Source organism: Passer montanus, unplaced genomic scaffold (assembly GCF_014805655.1).
Source record: "Passer montanus isolate IOZ18808 unplaced genomic scaffold, ASM1480565v1 scaffold58, whole genome shotgun sequence".
Taxonomy (NCBI): domain Eukaryota; kingdom Metazoa; phylum Chordata; class Aves; order Passeriformes; family Passeridae; genus Passer; species Passer montanus.
In genome coordinates, this window is record NW_024370816.1 from 4,038,035 (window position 1) to 4,054,929 (window position 16,895).

At 41.6% G+C, this 16,895-nt stretch overlaps 1 protein-coding gene across 1 annotated transcript in view; it reads left to right on the top strand.

Annotated features, from left to right (window-relative positions):
- Positions 1-16,895, top strand: part of RGL1 (ral guanine nucleotide dissociation stimulator like 1) — a 54,405-nt gene that overhangs the window by 9,872 nt on the left and 27,638 nt on the right. Inside the window, exons 3-4 of the mRNA XM_039726362.1 lie at positions 10,231-10,439; positions 15,721-15,798. Of these exons, the coding sequence (XP_039582296.1) occupies positions 10,231-10,439; positions 15,721-15,798 (287 nt within the window). The remainder of the gene's footprint in view (positions 1-10,230; positions 10,440-15,720; positions 15,799-16,895) is intronic.

Genomic DNA, 16,895 nt, shown 5'->3' on the forward strand with positions numbered 1-16,895 from the left:
CTTGCCTTCAGCAGCTTTGGCAATCAAAATGAGATTTTGGCAGCTCCACCTCAGGTGTGAAGCTTTGTGCCACTTTGCATGGTGACACTCACTAACCTTGTGCTCTTCTGGGTTGCAGACTGATGGAGTTCTGACTTTTTCCTCTGTGTCACCTCCACAGCTGTCCTGTGCATGGCTATGGCAGCAGCCACCAGTGCTGCCCCTGGGCCACAGTGGCACTAAGGAGGTGTAGGCATTTCAAGTGCTTGTGTGGAGCAATCCTGTTATTACAGTGTATTTTTTTCCTCTTATATTCTTCCCACCTTTTTTGGTTGGAAAGCAGTTTAAGGGATTATTTTCTTTTCCCCTCCCACCCCCTCATCTGCTTTGTACTGCCTTTCTCCCTGTGGAGCCTCACCCTTTCTTCCAGTCAGTAGCTGTTTCTTCCTTTCTGGGGAGTGCATGAGCTCTCTGCAAGTAAAACAACATGTTTTTATTACTAAGTGGCATTTTCCATTGAAATATCTCGGAATGACTGAATGCTTTGAGATAGCCCTTGGGCTTCAAACTGGAGACTTGGCGTAGATCTCATTAGACTGCCAGATCCCAGTGACTCCGTGGGACTATCCATAAATCCTAAAGCAGAAATAGATCATCGTGTTAGAGCTAGCTAGGGGTTTATTCCTTCCTAAATATGGTTCATGCCCCACACAAGCTTGCATGTATTGAGGAAATGGGGTTTTTGTTTTGACTCGAATTGAGCGCAGAATGTCCTTCAGTTGTTTGGAGGATTCCTGTGGATAGAACTCGTCAGATGAGGTTCATGACATTTCAGAGATGTGTTGGGATGCAAACAAGTCAGTGTACTCATCTGGATTAGCTGTTGTCCTCAGTGCAAAATAAATTAATTAACTGAATGCTCCTGAGGTACATTTGAAACCTGGCTCTAATATTCCATGCAAATACAACAAGAAAATTATTATGAAGATATTCCTCTGCTTTTGTTTGCTTGGTTTGTAGTAATCTCTGGCTGTACTTCTGATGCATTTTGTGCTTCTTAGAGTAGCAACCCTTTAGGGCAGGGCTGGTGTCTTTGGTTTGGAGATGGCAGCCCATTGTGCTGCTGTTGGAAGTGCCCCATGAGTAACAACAACGTGTTTCACTTGGAAGGCAGATCTTAGGCCTTTGCATTCCTTCCATGGAGTGCTTGGGATTGATTCTGGCTGTGCTCCAGGCTCCTGGCTCTCTGGAGCAGAGAAAATGTGAATGAACTCTTGCACACTTACTTAAAGCATGAGGCTTGCATTCTTCCTGCAAAAACAGGCACTTTGTTCAGGAAAACATCAGGTGGTCAGGGAGAACAGGACAGGGAAGAGCAGAGGTATGCTATTAACTCCTGGTGGGTAGTTAAACAACAACCCCTCAAAAAAGAAGACAAATCAAACCAATGTGGACAACTTCTGATATAGCTGGCATTTTTTTCTTTTTTTTTTTTTTTTGCCCCCTTACTTGCAAGCTATACTTACTTTGCATTCTGACTCAATGCCTCCACGTAATTATGTGTTTTGATTTACGTCCATTGCCTAAGGATTTCAGTCCAAGTGCAACACAGCATTCTTAAACCAAAACACAAGTATCTGCAGAGGGGTCAGGGCCAGCTCACACTGCTTGTGCTGGGGCAGAAGAGGAGGGCTCACCATGGTGCTGCAGTTAGGAGAATGCACTAATTCGTGTAGGTGTGTGGTGGTTCAGGTGTCACAGCCTCTGTTGGTCCTGTGAAATGCAGAATTTCTCATAAAGTACCTGTACAGCTGGGACAAGGATGTGGCCATGGCTTGCACACACACGTGTGGCCAAACACAGTCACTCCCTGGCTCTGTAGGGGGATGTGTGTGCAGGAGAGGAACACCAGGAGATACCATGCTTCATCCCTTGGGATGTCTACATAATACAGTAAAAATGCAGTTTGGCCTGGACTAATGATTGAGTTAATATTTTTTGATTCTTTCAGCACGTAAATAAATATTCAAGCTAGTAACACTTAATATTAGGAAACATTAGCTTCCTATTACTGCTTTTTCTACTCAGACCCCACCCTGAAGAGGCCTCTTAGTTTCAAAACAAAAGGTAGTAAAAAGCACAGAAGTGGAAATGAAGTTTATAATGCAGTTTAGATATGTTTCCATGCTGTGGTCATAAAAGTGGTTACTGACTGCTAACCCATTTCTTCTTAAAAGCTTAGAAAAATTTGACATTAGGGATTGCTCACATTATTAATAATAATTAATTACTATGATACATGTAACAGCATTTCTTGGGTATTTGTTGTTCCACAAAAATACCTTGTTCAGTTTATTTAAAAATGTGAATCAATCTTCTGCTAAGTATTTTCTCCTCTGTCAGAAGGCATGTCATCTCCCCTCACCTACAGATTTAATTTCCAGCTATTCATACATTAGTAATTTATCACTCTTGCCTTGTTTACACTGGATACAGTGGCAGTTTACACTGATTTCCTGACTCGGTATAAATTTAATTTCTGTGTGCTGCTTGAACAAGCTTTACAGTGTGAAAGGAAAGCCAACAATACAATTAGGATGAATAAAAGCATTTTGGGTTATGTAATATGCATTTGTGCTACTATTATGCAACAGAATTATTACTTGTGGCATCCTTAAATCCATTTTGAATTTAGCTCCATTGCCTGCTTCCTCATACAGGACCTTCTTTGTTTCTACTGACTGAGCAGAAAGTGATGATGAGCTTCACAATTAATTTAAATTGCATTTCTGGAATGGGATAAAAAATAGTGTGACTTGTCACTGGACAAATATCAAGTCAAAAATCATGATACCATATGAAATCTGTCTGACTGTGTTAGTGGTAATATCAAATCATTCCCTCTTTTTGCTACATTTGGTATTTATTAAAAAATGACAGCATATTTCAGCATTTTTCATGAAAGAAACGTGGCAAAGGGCTTTTCTGACCACTGTTTCACAAACATTTAAATACTAGCTTTTCTCTGGCATTTCTTAGGGTAGGCATAGAGTTGTCATTTTTAATATCAAGGCAGCTTAGGAATATTATAAGTATTTCTGTATATAAATACAGAATTTGCTGTGGTATGAGATTGAGCCTGTCAGTACTCGTCAGATGGCAGGTGCACTGTACCTGTGCCTGGAATCTATAACCAGAATCACAAGGAGCTGTTTCAGAGCTGTCTGCCACCTTTTATACTTGTTTTCTTTGCTCAGCACCTCTTCTCCTTTATGGTCCCAGTAAGGGTTTCCTGGGTGCTTTGGAAGCTTTTGAAGCTGTGAGAGTTTGGGGAAGGAGGAAGAGGAGTTAAGATAAAGGCTGTGAGCAGAAGCAGTAATTACTGTTTCTGGGGCAAAGGGGAGCTGCCCCAGCTGCCTTTACCTCCTTAAGGACCTTCTGTAATCCATACCTGGAAAAGCTGTTAGTAGTTTTCACAATTAATTACTGCTTGCTTTGTGCAAGTCCCAGGTGGCTGTGTAGAGCTCTTCTCTCAGGGAGATACTGTGTAATACTTCCTTTGGCTCCAGAAGTCAGAATATTTTAGAAAAAGAGCTGATGGTACTGCCAAAATGGGCACTAAAACCCATTTCCTTGCCTTCATCCTGGTGCTCTGTTCACTTGGCTCTTTATTATTTTGAATATTTATTTACTGCTCGGTTTGGAGATTGGACATTTTGCTGTTTCTGGGCACTGAAGAGAGAAGGATACTGTGTTTTACAAATAATTTTCTTCTAATAGAGAAGGACTTTGGAAAGGTACTTAGTACGGGACACATTTCTTTACTGGATTACAAGAGTGTTTGTAGCAAATGTCATTTGATGACAGATATACCTCCAACAATGTAAGATGCACATGACTAAGAGTCTTACCTGACTTACTGGTTTCTTTTTCTTTTCAGTTTAAAATTAGGAACTTGCTAAGCTTCAGTGTCCAATCAAAACCACCACAAGGAATATTTCATAATACAAGTTATGAAAATAATACATCCCTGGCATGCCTAAGAGGGAACAGGGTTGTGGTGAACTGCAGATCTGTGAAACATGACAAACAAAAAAGAAACATCAATAATCTGATGATTCAGGTTTGGTTAACTCAGTGATGACACCAAGTCAGATGACAGAAGAGGGTGAGAAGCCTTGTATTGGTTTTGGTAAAAGTCTTTCTAGCAAGAGAGGTGAGAGGGAGCTTATTGTAGGTAGGAAGCAACGAAAAGGTAAATGCATAAATTATACAAGATAGAGATGGAGATCTGGAGCTGTTCAGGTGATTTTTTTTTTCTTTAAAAACCTTGTATGCTGCACAGTGAACCTCCTGGGTGACTTGATTCTCTGTGAATAATATGGCTACATTCCTTGCTGCACAGATGCTTCTGAGCAGGTAAATTCTGAATTTCTATGTTCCCAGGGCTGGATAAGCTCCAACACTTATAAGACCTGCACAAAGCCATTTTAACCTAAAGGTCTTTGAAGACTCAATTTAGTAATGCACTTGCTGAAACTCCTTTAGATGCGTGCAGGGAGAGGTGATTTGTGAATTAGGCTTCTTTACTTTTGCTTTAATTGATGTAGAGCTGGTCCCACAAAATTCACCGATATCCAAATGAGTCAAAATTTGCATTGCTTCAGAAAGTGTGAGATTGTACAGCTCAGCACCGCAGAACTTGTTTCTTATTTTGCCCAGAGTGGCTTTAAGTCGCTGCAAGGTGTCTGAGTGAAAAGGTTCTGACTGAGCAGCAGCATCTGTGTAAGAAGCTTTTTTCCTTTTCTCTTTTTCCCCTCCAAATATGCCCCACAGCTTTTGTGACTGTTTGTCAGTGCTTCAGACAGATACCAGCCAGGCTGTGAGCTCGGAGAAAACAAGAATACCTTTTGTGTCATGATCAGGGAATTAATTGGTCCTGGAAACTCTGGGTCGCTGCCAAGAATGGGTATTTATATGGCAGGAAAGGAAAGGAAAAAGGCGGCGCATTGGAAATCCAGGAATACCCCTCCTTTTCAGAGTTTAGCAAAGAGTTCATAAACTTATTTTGGCGTCTGAGTTGGGTGCAGTCAGTATGCAGAATTATGGCTTTGCGTGGGTGTTTTGGTGTTTCTTGTTTCTTTTGTTTGGTTTATGTTTGTTTTTGTTTGGTTTGGTATTGTTATTGTTTGTTTGTTTTTTTAACAGTATCCAAAACGAGGAAATGAGAGTTATTGAAGTGGAGAGAGTTCTGTGGAGAGCTCTGGCGTAATTTTATTTCATTTCATTTCCAAGTGCACTGTAGGATAAAAGCATCTGCCTTTGTCTGCAGGACATCCGCCGCTGGCCACCCAGGCCTGCACTGCCAGCCACGCTTTCCTAGGCTGGAAATTCTGCCCCAAATTTGCAATTTTGCCCCATGTAGGCTGTTTTCTGTGCTGGCAGCTGGGTACAGAGCTTTCCTAGGCTGGAAATTCTGCCCCAAATTCGCAGTTTTGCCCCTGCAGACTGTTTTCTGTGCCGGCAGCAGGAAACAGAGCTTCCCTAGGCTGGAAATTCTGCCCCAAATTCGCAGTTTTGCCCCTGCAGACTGTTGGGCACTGAGCTTTCCTAGGCTGGAAATTCTGCTCCAAATTTGCAATTTTGCCCCATGTAGGCTGTTTTCTGTGCTGGCAGCAGGGCACAGAGCTTTCGTAGGCTGGAAATTCTGCTGCAGATTCGCAGTTTTGCCCCTGCAGACTGTTGGGCACTGAGCTTTCTTAGGCTGGAAATTCTGCCCCAAATTCCCAGTTTTGCCTCATGCAGACTGTTTTCTGTGCTGGCAGCTGGGCATGGAGCTTTCCTCGGCTGCCAATTCTGCCCCAAATTCGCGGTTTTGCCCCATGTAGGCTGTTTTCTGTGCTGGCAGCTGGGTACAGAGCTTTCCTAGGCTGGAAATTCTGCCCCAAATCCGCAGTTCTGCCTCATGCAGACTGTTTTCTGTGCCGGCAGCTGGGCACAGAGCTTTCCTAGGCTGGAAAGGCTGCCCCAAATTCGCGGTTTTGCCCCATGTAGGCTGTTTTCTGTGCTGGCAGCTGGGCATGAAGTTTTCCTAGGCTGGAAATTCTGCCCCAAATCCGCAGTTTTGCCTCATGCAGACTGTTTTCTGTGCCGGCCGCTGGGCCCGGAGCAGCGTTGGGACCCGCAGGGCTCCGACTCCGCCGGGCCCGCAGAGCTGAGGGCGGGGGCGGCGGGGATGGGCACGGCCTGGCCCAAAAACGCTTGAAATATTTGTGGCACTGTTTGATAAGATTAACCCAGGCACTGCTATGTGGCATTGTTTGGGCAAAATCGCCACTTCTCCGAGGGTTTTGTTGCTGGCGGTCCTGCGGCGGAGCTGGGAGTGGCGCAGATGAATGTCAGCTGCTGTGGGTCTGGCTGTCTGTCTGTCCTGCAGCGCTTCCTCCGCTCAGTTAAAAACTCCATCGAGGTCTTTGTTGGAAGGAAACGCTTTGCCACCAAAGTTGTTCATGTCTTTGCTGTTTTTCTTTACCACAATACTTGACTGAGACAGCTAAACAACCTCTGTGTCATCTGTCTTGCTGTTTTCTTCAGTGATGTGTGTCTGCATGGTCAATGAAGGGTATTTGAGGTTTTTCTTCTCTTAGACTGACATGCATGCTTATATTTCTGGAGCTTTTTGAGTACCATAATTCAGCTTTTCAAATTCCATTTGATTTTTTCCCCCCTTTTTAAAAATTTCCCCCAAGGATGAATGTAGATATTAAAGACATGTGTTGGAGAACCTGTGTGTAAGGAAGCAATGTGGAAAAAAAAAAGGTTAAAATCACAAGGATCATCTAATTTCTACTTTCAGAAGTTTAAAGCAGACTCATATTTAGACAAACAGTGGGAATCTTGATTAGAGTGCTTTATTTTGAGTTAATGTACAAGTTACTGCACTTGAGGCACTTTTATTCTAGCACAGGGTGTCTGTCCAGTAAGTTAATAAAAACAGAGTGGAAAACTCTCCATCTGGAAAAGCTGTAAGATTCAAGGAAAGTGAAGAGCATTTAAAATCTGTCAAAATTGGTAAAAATGCATTTAAAGTGCTAGTTAGATACTCCTGAAAATAACTGCAGAATTTCTGATAAAACAAATCTATAGTGGAGTGGTAATGTTTCAAATGACTGAGTGTGAAGAATATTTTCTACCTCCTTTGCTTATTGTTCATCCCAGTTGTTTTAGTATTTTTTCCAGTCTGCGTAATGAGAAACAATTAGATTGACTCCATTCCACGATTCTCACTTACAGAATCTCAACAGATAATATTTGCATTGGAAAAAACCTGTGCAGAGCAGTGGGGGTTTTTGGGTGAGAGCAATTCTTTCCAGTGATATTTCTAAGACAATGACTGCACTTCTGCATGTGTGTTAGGCTAGCAGCCTGGTTCTGTGCTGATCAGAGTTTTAACTTTCCTTTTTTTCTTGACTCTCTGATTGCTCTTGCTAGGCTGCAGCATTTATTTAGGTGCTGGTGGTGTTTATAGTTAGTTTCCATTCCCACTGGAGCTTAACAGGTAGTGTTTGGAGGAAGCTTTTCAGCCTGGATGTGTTTTGGTGGGCACGGAGTCTCCTGTTTCACCAAGAACTGTGTACGTAGGTAATGTTTAGTGCTGTAGAGCTGTAAGATGATCACCTTAAAGACAGTGGGCCCCCCTGAAGGTACAGCCAAGGGTTAGTAAAGTTGTTGGAATTACACTACATCAGTACACACACAACCTCAGAAAATAAGGATTTTCAAGCATGTACCTCCATTTAATCTTTCTGTGTTTGCTTTTGAAAGATGCTCTCTGTCTTGTAGGATGCTACTTGCTCATCACTTACACTTGCAGATTATCAAGGTTACAGTCTGTTGCCTGAAAAATCAAAATGAGATTTTAAAAGGCATAAATTAGATTATAAAATGCCATATCTGTTTGTTTTAGAGGACAAACAAAATGTTACTGAAGCCCTGAGATGTCTAGGTCCCTCTTAGACCACTGGACATGGTGCTGAAGGAGACAACGAGGAGCTGGAGAGCTTTTTTTATTCTTTGGGTGCACAAAACAGTGCAAAACTGGTGTCATTTGTTGGTACCACTAGCAGTGGTCACCATACACCCCTGTCAGAAATTGCAGAGAGCTTTAGGAGCGTTTTTTCATGGCAGTGAGTAGAGTGTTCCTCTGAGCAGAGAGCTCCAAAGCAAACATGAAAACTCCTTTGCCTTTGGGTAGCCTGGTTGTGTCAGTGAAGAGATGCCCTCTTGATTAAATCCAGACTGAGCAGTTTCCTGTTAGCATGAAACGCAGCCCACAAGGTCTTGTTCTCAAAGCCTGTTATTGAGCTTGTCTGCCAAGTCCCTTTTCCTTTTAAACTTCCAGGCAGAATTGCTAAAATAATACAAATACAAGCAATCCCAGAACTCTCACAATGATTTCTAACAGTCTGATATTTTGCTGACAAAGTTTTAGGTTTTTCAGAAACTGGGTTGGTTTTGTTTAGCTTTAGTGGGATTTTTTTGGGGGGTTTTGTTTCTTTTTAACATTCTCCCAACATGATGTCTTGGGGAAGTTGTAGTGTTGCAATTAATGGAAAATTCTGTGTGTGTATCAGTCTTGGAAGCAGATTCTGCCCTTGTTTTGAATATACTAACATGGGAGAATGAGAGGGTTTTATGTGCCCTGAGTAAATATGCCCATAAACGATTACACTGTGATGGGGCAGTCTGCTGGATCAAAAATTGTTAAATACAGTGGTACAGACTTTGTTCCCTGTCTGAAAGGGGTTGTATTGTGTAACTAGTTATTTTCAAAAGTGTATCACAATTGTAAGATGAAGAGTTAGCAAGAAAATTGCAATTTTTTAAAATGCAATCAAGTTTTGCTTAAGGAGAATTTGAATGTAAGAGAGTTACATAGTGGTGACATACCTGTTAATAATTTTTCTGTAATGACAGTGTCAGATGTAATTCCAGATACACTTTTAGTTCATTTTTATAATTTGTATATTTCCATTTGCACCTTTAAATCAGACACATTACAAGTTATTCACCTTTTAAACATCAATGGAACAAAATGTAGCAAAGTATTTCCCTGTCTAGTCTGTTTTGGGTTTTTTTTGAATACAGACAGTAGTGTTGTATTTTAATGTTGCAGCAAGGGTTTGTTGGATCTCATGAAGCTGGGAAATGAGATAGCAGAGCTTTGTAAATAATATTTGTGACAGAACTTTACAATGATGTTAAAGACATCTATATTGTTTAAAACTGAAAAGGATGTCTATTAGAAACAATTCCAAAGCAGTGGAGGGTAGTGATGTAAATAGGAAGTGGGTGGGGTATCTCTTTAAATTATCTTCCTAATAGATTATTTTCTTTCCTTTGTGTTTTGTCAGTATCCTGAGCCAGGGTTGGTAGTCACTGTCATTAACAGTCTGTGCCCTCAGTATCAAGGTGTTTGAGTAAATATTGGACCTTTTTTATTTATAATGCCATTTTTTCCCCACATACTTTACAAAATAGTCACGAAAATACTTTTCTGAACTGCCCTCTAAATAATGACACAATTTAAGGAAATGTTCTTTCAGAATCAAAGCAGGATGTGAGCATTTAAAATGCTGTTTAAAAAACATAGCCACACACAATCCCAAATTCTAGATTTATGGACAAATATTGTGCCAGGTGGAATCTCTAAGAGAAAATGGGAATGTTGGAATGCCTTGTTTGCAAGATGAGTTTGACGCCCTCCTTGCAAAAGTATCTTGAAATGTTTTTGCACCAAATGTGTTCTGACCTTGGGTCCTGTGTGACACCCCAAAAATTTTATTTTCAGCAAGGGAATCACAAGTGCTAGTGCTTAAGCTATGGTCAGTTTTCATGTTTATTCAGAAGTTAAATGAAACACTGAATTACCACTTTTATTTCCTTCAGTAATATTACTCTTTGTGAGATGATGGATTGTCTTTTAGATAATAATATATGGTGGAATCATGACTTAACTTGATAGTGGTCACACTGTAAAATGTTTTTTTGAGCATGTCAGAGAAATGTTTTAAAATAAAGTTACTTAAAAACTCCATTATTTGATACAGTATTTGGTGCTTGGAGAGCACCAAAAATTGACAAAATTGTTTAGTAACTGGTGATGGCCAATTCCTGTGCAAATATAGGATTTAATCTGTGTCAGGGACCTGTCTCCTGCCTGATTTTTGTGCTTTTTGTTTCCTTTTGTAGGGTGAAGGAGACCAGTTACCCCCAGAGCACACTGTCAGGCAGTATGAAACATCCAAGATCAGGGCTATAAAAGCTGGAACTTTGGAGAAACTGGTGGAGAACCTTCTCACAGCTTTTGGAGATGCGGATTTTTCCTACATCAGCATCTTCCTTGCAACATACAGGGCCTTTGCTTCTCCCAGGGCAGTGCTGGAGCTTCTTCTGGACAGGTAAGAGCCACTGCTGTGGAAATTTCCAGTGCAAATAGACCCATCATTTACACCACAGGGGAAAGCTGTCAGGAACTTCTTCCCTTGCTTTTAGTGGGCATGGATTTAATAACCTGTTGTCAAGAATACTGCAAAATCCAGAATTTCAGCATAAAGATCCAGTCTGTAAATGCATTGCTGCTCACATCCCAACACTCATCAAAGCATAGGTAAGGACAGTGTGCCATGTCTGGCTGCTGAAGAACTGGATCAACACAGCAAAATTAATTCAAGTTTCCTCCAAAACCCAACAGAATGCATGGGGTGCAACGTCATACCTAGAATAGGTTCCAAAATTCTGTTGGATACCAGTATTTTTAGTCCTGTCTCTCCTGTTTGGGGGCTGCTGATTCGGAGCAGGGATTGTACAAACCCAAGAAAGAATTTGCACTCTTGTTCTATTATGTCATATGAATATGCAGCCATAAATTTCTGCAGACAGCCCAAGAACTGCTAAATATTATAAGAATAGCTTTTATGGTCAGACTGTTAAATCATGGCAGCTGCCATAAATGCATAAATGTCTGCATAAATGCTTGGAACACACAGCATTGGTTTCTCACCCTAAATTCTAACTGAGACATGGCTGGGTCAGGGGTGCTCTTATTTTGGGAGTGTCATGTTTGTAGCACTTTCAAAATCTGTGATTCACAGAAATGATTGCTCTGGCATGAAGTGATTGGAACACAGAAGGAGCATAAGAACTCCTAGGGTTTAATTTTGTACTAGGGTTTAATTCTGTACTATGTCCCACGAGGTAGATAAGGAACAAGGCATGGATAAATTATCTGTGCTTTTCTTTTCTATCTGGAAACTATAATCCTGGCTGCTTTGTAGGAATGCTGTGTGTGGCTCAATTTGTAAAGGTAATAATAATAACCTGACAGTAAGGTAAGCAGTCAGCTGAGAAAAGAGCAGCCATCCTGGAGAGCAGACTTGGTTACATTCACATTGACTCTTCTGTGCTTTATCTCTCAGTCCATCCCAGTTCTGGTTCAGAATGTGAGAAATTATAAAAATTGACAGTGGGATATGTACAGGAATATACAAACGTTGAGGCTCTAAGGAAGCTGGCCCTGCCTTCCTCCTCTCACACTGATTTAAAGAGGTGAAAATGTCTGGAGACGACAGGAAAGCCCAAGAGAACTGTCTCAATAGAACAGAACTCTCTTTTCTGAGCCTATTTTTGATCTTGCTGGCTTGTGTACCTCTCTGAGCAACTTAGAATATCCCCTTCAGAGGAACAGGCTGCCTGATCTTGTCAGCATCATCTCCAGCCTTTTTAAATACATGACAGGATGCACAGGAAATCCTAGGAGGTTACACTTCCTTCCCTTCTCACAAATCATAGAAGTGTAGTGCTTAAGAATGCATGGATGTTTCTCTTGGCTTTTTGTGTATCATGGATAGTCTAGAATTTTATGGCTTGGGAGAAAATACAGATTAAATTTAAGCTATAAAAGTTAGAATGATATACATGTAGCTGAGGAATATGGACTTGTGAAGAAAACCAGATGCTTTAAGGAAAACAGTTGAAAAAAGATGGATAGTAATTGATTTTAACCAGCTTGGTTTTCATCTCTAGATTAATTGAGAATAAGTAGCCCACAGCCTGCATTTTTTCAACTTTGTTTTTAGTGATACTTGTTAGTAATCACAGTGCAGAAAAGTGGGTGTCAATGCGTAATTTGTGTTTTGTTTTGTGTGCCAGTGAAGTAATAATGAAAAAGGCAGTCTCTTAAAAAAACCAAAGGCAGTACAGTTTTGGCATTTGTTGTTTGTTTTAGTTTCATCTGAAGAGTTTGAGCCCTGTCTCTTATTCTTGGGGATAGAGCAGGGTTGTGGAGTAAGGGAACAATTAGAAGTGCTGAGCTCTTGTTGTTTGGTCCAGGGGAAAACCGTGATGTGACCTGATCAAAAAAGGCCCTTCCAGCTTTTTACAGGTGAACAGCTCCTTGGGAGAGAGGAGGAGGGGACAGCATCCACATCATTTGCAGGATATTTTATTTGGTAGGGACATACTCACTGTAAAACCTCCTCCACAATGTATTTGTGGAAGCTGGATCACCCTCAAGCCCAGTGCATTCAGTTTCTGCTGGATTTGCTGTGGATACAGTGCTGCAGAATTGTCTGATGAATGTGTTAGAGCTGCACCAACCCAGCTTACACAGAAAGTCCTGGGACTCTTGGGAAAACATGCTGGGAAATGTGCATATCCTGTACCCTAAATGTGTGGGGAAACTTGCTGGTCATTTGATGCTGTCTGCAGAGTATCCTGTCCAAGCAGTGCAGTGCTGACTGAATTTGGGGCAGGAAGCATTTATGGTGTCCAAAAGCAGGTGAGCTGCTCTTCCATGAGTCAGGGAAGCAAATAAAAAAGCAGATGCTGTGCTTAAGAGAAACTTTAGTTTTAGAAACAGTTTTAGAAGTCTGGTTGTTGCATTTTTAAATTTTCTTTCCTCCAGGACTTCACATTACCCTTTTGATTAAATTTGAGACAGAAGCCCTATTAATTTTTTCAGCCAAATTCAGCCTATAAAGGTTTTCTTTTAAGATAGATTAGAAGTCACTAGACAAAATCTTGAGCATAGATTGGTGTGTTGAGAAGTGAGTGGGATGGCTTGTGTTTCCAAAGCTATTTAGGAGTAATTGAACATCCACATCCCTTTAGCATTCATGGGAGTTTGGCTTCCAAGTGCAGCAGACAGCTTTGGAAATCTGCCAAGCTTTTAACAGTGTACATTCTGATATTTTCTCGTTGTTTGGTACAAGGGGGCAGGGAGAGTTAAAAGAAAAAGATCGTGGTGGCATTTTGGTGTAGAAGCCTTCCATGGAAGTTCTGGAGGGAAGGAGAGCAGCTCCTCCTGGCCGTGGATGTGTGGTTCCTTTGGTATTCCCAGGGGGGTATTCCAAAGTGTGATGGAAGCCAGAGGTGGTTAGCTATCCAGATGAGGTTAGAAGGAGGCCAAATTCCTCTCTTCATAATGTAGTTTGCCCTGATAACCATGTTGCTCAGAAGTGGAGCTGTGCTGTGCTGTGCTTGGCACAGGCACAGGGAAAGTAGCAACCAGTCTGTCTGGAGCAGTTTACAGAGGAGGGAATTGAGACTGACTGGTGGGAGAGCTGGAGCTGGGTAATGACAGTGAAGAACGAGTTGGATTTATGTTTCCCATTCATTCCTTTTGCAGGAGGATGGTTTGCTGCAGGGTAAATGGAGAGGAGGCAGAGGGGGAGTATTGAAGGAATGGGTCCTGCAGTAGCAGAGCCACACGTTTGGGGACAGCAGCTGTGTGGTGTTTGACTCACTGCTGTCCTGTGGCATCTATTATTTCATAATCAGGTGGCTTGTCTGCTCAGCTGGAGAAGTGATTTCACTTCCATGACTCCATGTGTATAGGATTCAAACCACCTTACTTTTTCTGAGCATCTGGCCTTCCAAATTGCTTTTTTTCAATGCTGACAAGCTTATTTAGGGTTTTGTTTGAGGCTGTTGCAGACACCAGCTTTCCTTATTATTTCTGAGTTATCCAGAGTATTTTCCTCCCTCCCTCTTAACAGAGATGCAGGGATGCATTTTCCACTTTTGTTTCCAGTATTTAAACATGCAGTATTACCCATTACATTCTGGTCTCATTTGCTTAGTCAGTCCCTTTGAGTGCAGTTTGTAACTTCCCAAATGCCAAGCAAGGCTGAAAAGTTCTGTGAGCTACAGGATCCTTTTGTTTCTCGTGTCTCTTTTTGTATGCAAAGCATTCCTACAAAGCTGGGCAGTGAAAGGCTCTTTGTGCGGGTGCTGGTGAGAACAGAGTGCTGGAAGGCTGCAGAAAGGCTGTTCTTCACATCACTTGTGTTAACTCCTCCTAACCCGTATTTAATGACCTGCTGCTCATGGAGAGATGAGAGATAGGCAGAGATTTACGTCTGGCAACAGGAGGAAGCGTTACATCTTTCTCCACTTCTGCACAGAAAAGTGCCTGCTCTTTATTGCTGTTTTAAGGATTTCTCCTGTAAAACTCAGCTTGTTTCTCTAGTGGGATTTAAACACAAGTGCCTGATGTACTGCAAAGACGTATGTAATATTTCACTCAATAGTAAGACAGTGACGTTGGGACTCATCTCAATAAGTTTTCCTCAAAAAATTAACTGCAGGTTTTGAAAACTGAATATAAAAATCTAATTTAAAAATTAAATTTTTAAAATTTTAAAAAATATAATTTTTATAAAAATCTAATTTTTAAAAATTCCCTAGCAGGGGGAAAGTGCCTTTACATGCGAAGTCTTAGACCAGTACTTGAGGGGAGCATAAAACTATCACCACTTCCATCCATTGAAATGTTTTTGAATGAATTTGTGATAGTTCTGACACGATCTTTGGGGACACAGCTCACTGTGTTCTTTCTGTCTGGTGTTACCAGGTTGTTGTAGCACAAGCACTTAAGGATGCACTTGTTTTAACTCTTCAGGTTAATTGAGATGTGTAAACTTAACTGGATAAAATCAGCTTGTCTTATTCTGGACCGTGAGTAATCGTTCACCTTCATTAAACCTGCCTGTAGGGAGCCATGGATAATTCATGGATAATTATGGAGCTGTATATCTGAAACAATGGGCACTCCCGCTGAAAATGAAGTGGATGAGCCTGCCTGCAAGGCACAGGGTTGTGCCTTGTAGGTAAGAGATTTCCCTTTGGCACTCCTGGAGTTGTGCCCAAGGTTCCCTCATCCCCAGTGGTGTTTTCACAGCAGCCTGGGCTTTTCTCACTGATATCAGGAGTTCGGGCACAAAGTGAGCACTTGACACCTAGGAAACCTTGAAATAACACGTGGAGCTGTTGGGAATGGCAGGTGCTAGAGACGCAGGAGCTGTATTGGAGAAGGTGTTCTTGTTACAGTCTCTTTGCACGCTAGAGTATTGCCCTGGGAAAGGATGGAGTGAAAACAGGCAGAAGGGTCTTGGAGCTGTGAGCAAAGACACGGTTTTGGTTGGTTCCTCCTGTGTGCAGGCTGCTTCGTATAAATTAACAAATTCGATTGGAAGATACTGGCTGTTTCTTTAGGATTTTTTCCCTCCTAAATGAAGTAGTCTTTAAGGTCCTTAATTTTGCCCACCTGTTAAGATTCCTTGTAGTTTGAGCTGGAAGTGCTTTATAGTTGTGTATGGTAATTGTGTATATGAATGATGCTATTTGGGATTTTGCTTTTATTCACTCAAGTTTCTTCTAAACATCCATCTTCTTTTTCAGGTTTGGAAACCTGGAGACCTCAAGCCATGGAGAAGTGGCAAACCTGAATTCCTTGGAATCTGAGATGGTACTCAGGGCGTAAGTATGGGTTTGCACTGTGGAGCAAGCCCCAGACAGGGTTTGGTCTTGGAGGAGGATGCAAGCAGCAGAGCTGTTGTTTGTGTTGAAAATTCACAGCACTGTTTGCATGCTTAAACAAGCTTGTGGAAAGGCCAAGTGCCAATTGTCTTGTAACATATCCAATAATACAATCCAGGCATCTTTTGCAGGGAAATTGTTTTGGAATTAAACATGAGATGAACACATCTAGGCAAACATTTTGCTGATTAAACAAACAAGGAGTGTTTGTTTCCTCTGCCTTATCTGTGGCAGTAAGTGGTTATTGCTTATGAGTGATTTTTTTTTTTGGTCATTACAGCAATGCCTGCAGAGCAAAGCTGAGGGTGACTCAGGCAACGTGTGTGCATGGATCTGTTCTGTTAGTACCCTGTGATTTACAGTGCTGCTTTTAGAGTGAAATTTAAATTCTGAGGTCATCCTCATTTGCAAAAGAAATAGGAAAGCTGTTTTGAACTGCAGTTTAAATGAGAAAAAGGTGGTTTGGCTATCCTCCTAGGGTTTTATCTTTAGACATTGGGTGTAAAATGTGCCTTGGGTCATCAGCATTTGTACTTTGACATCTGTGGTTTGCATGCACTGTGGCATGCATGGTTATATTTGATTGCAGAATGAAGATGGTTGCTTGATTCTTGTCAGCATTACTGGTTTTCTGTTCCTCTTGCCCCATGGAGCTTGACATAGGAGCTCAACCCTCAGTCTGTCCTGACTGGTAAAATGTTCTGTTCCCATTTTGCCATGAGAACTCCTCAAAGAACAGCTGGTAGTTAAGACTTGGTTAGAGGCACCAAGGAGGCAGCATTGTGTCATGGGTAGAAGCAATAACAGTCAGTGGTTCCCACACTTCATCCAGACTGAGCTCTAGGGTCTCTTCCAGCTTTGGGCAAACCATTTGACATTTCCTGATCTCAGTCATAAAACATGAGCTGAAGCTGCACCCTTCCTGCAGAATAGCTGAAGGATTTGTACTGGGGGTGAGGAATTAGTTTCACCAGTATAAACCATAGTGGGATTAATCCCCCAGCTGCCTTTCTGTGGACCCAGAGGACTTTGATGAT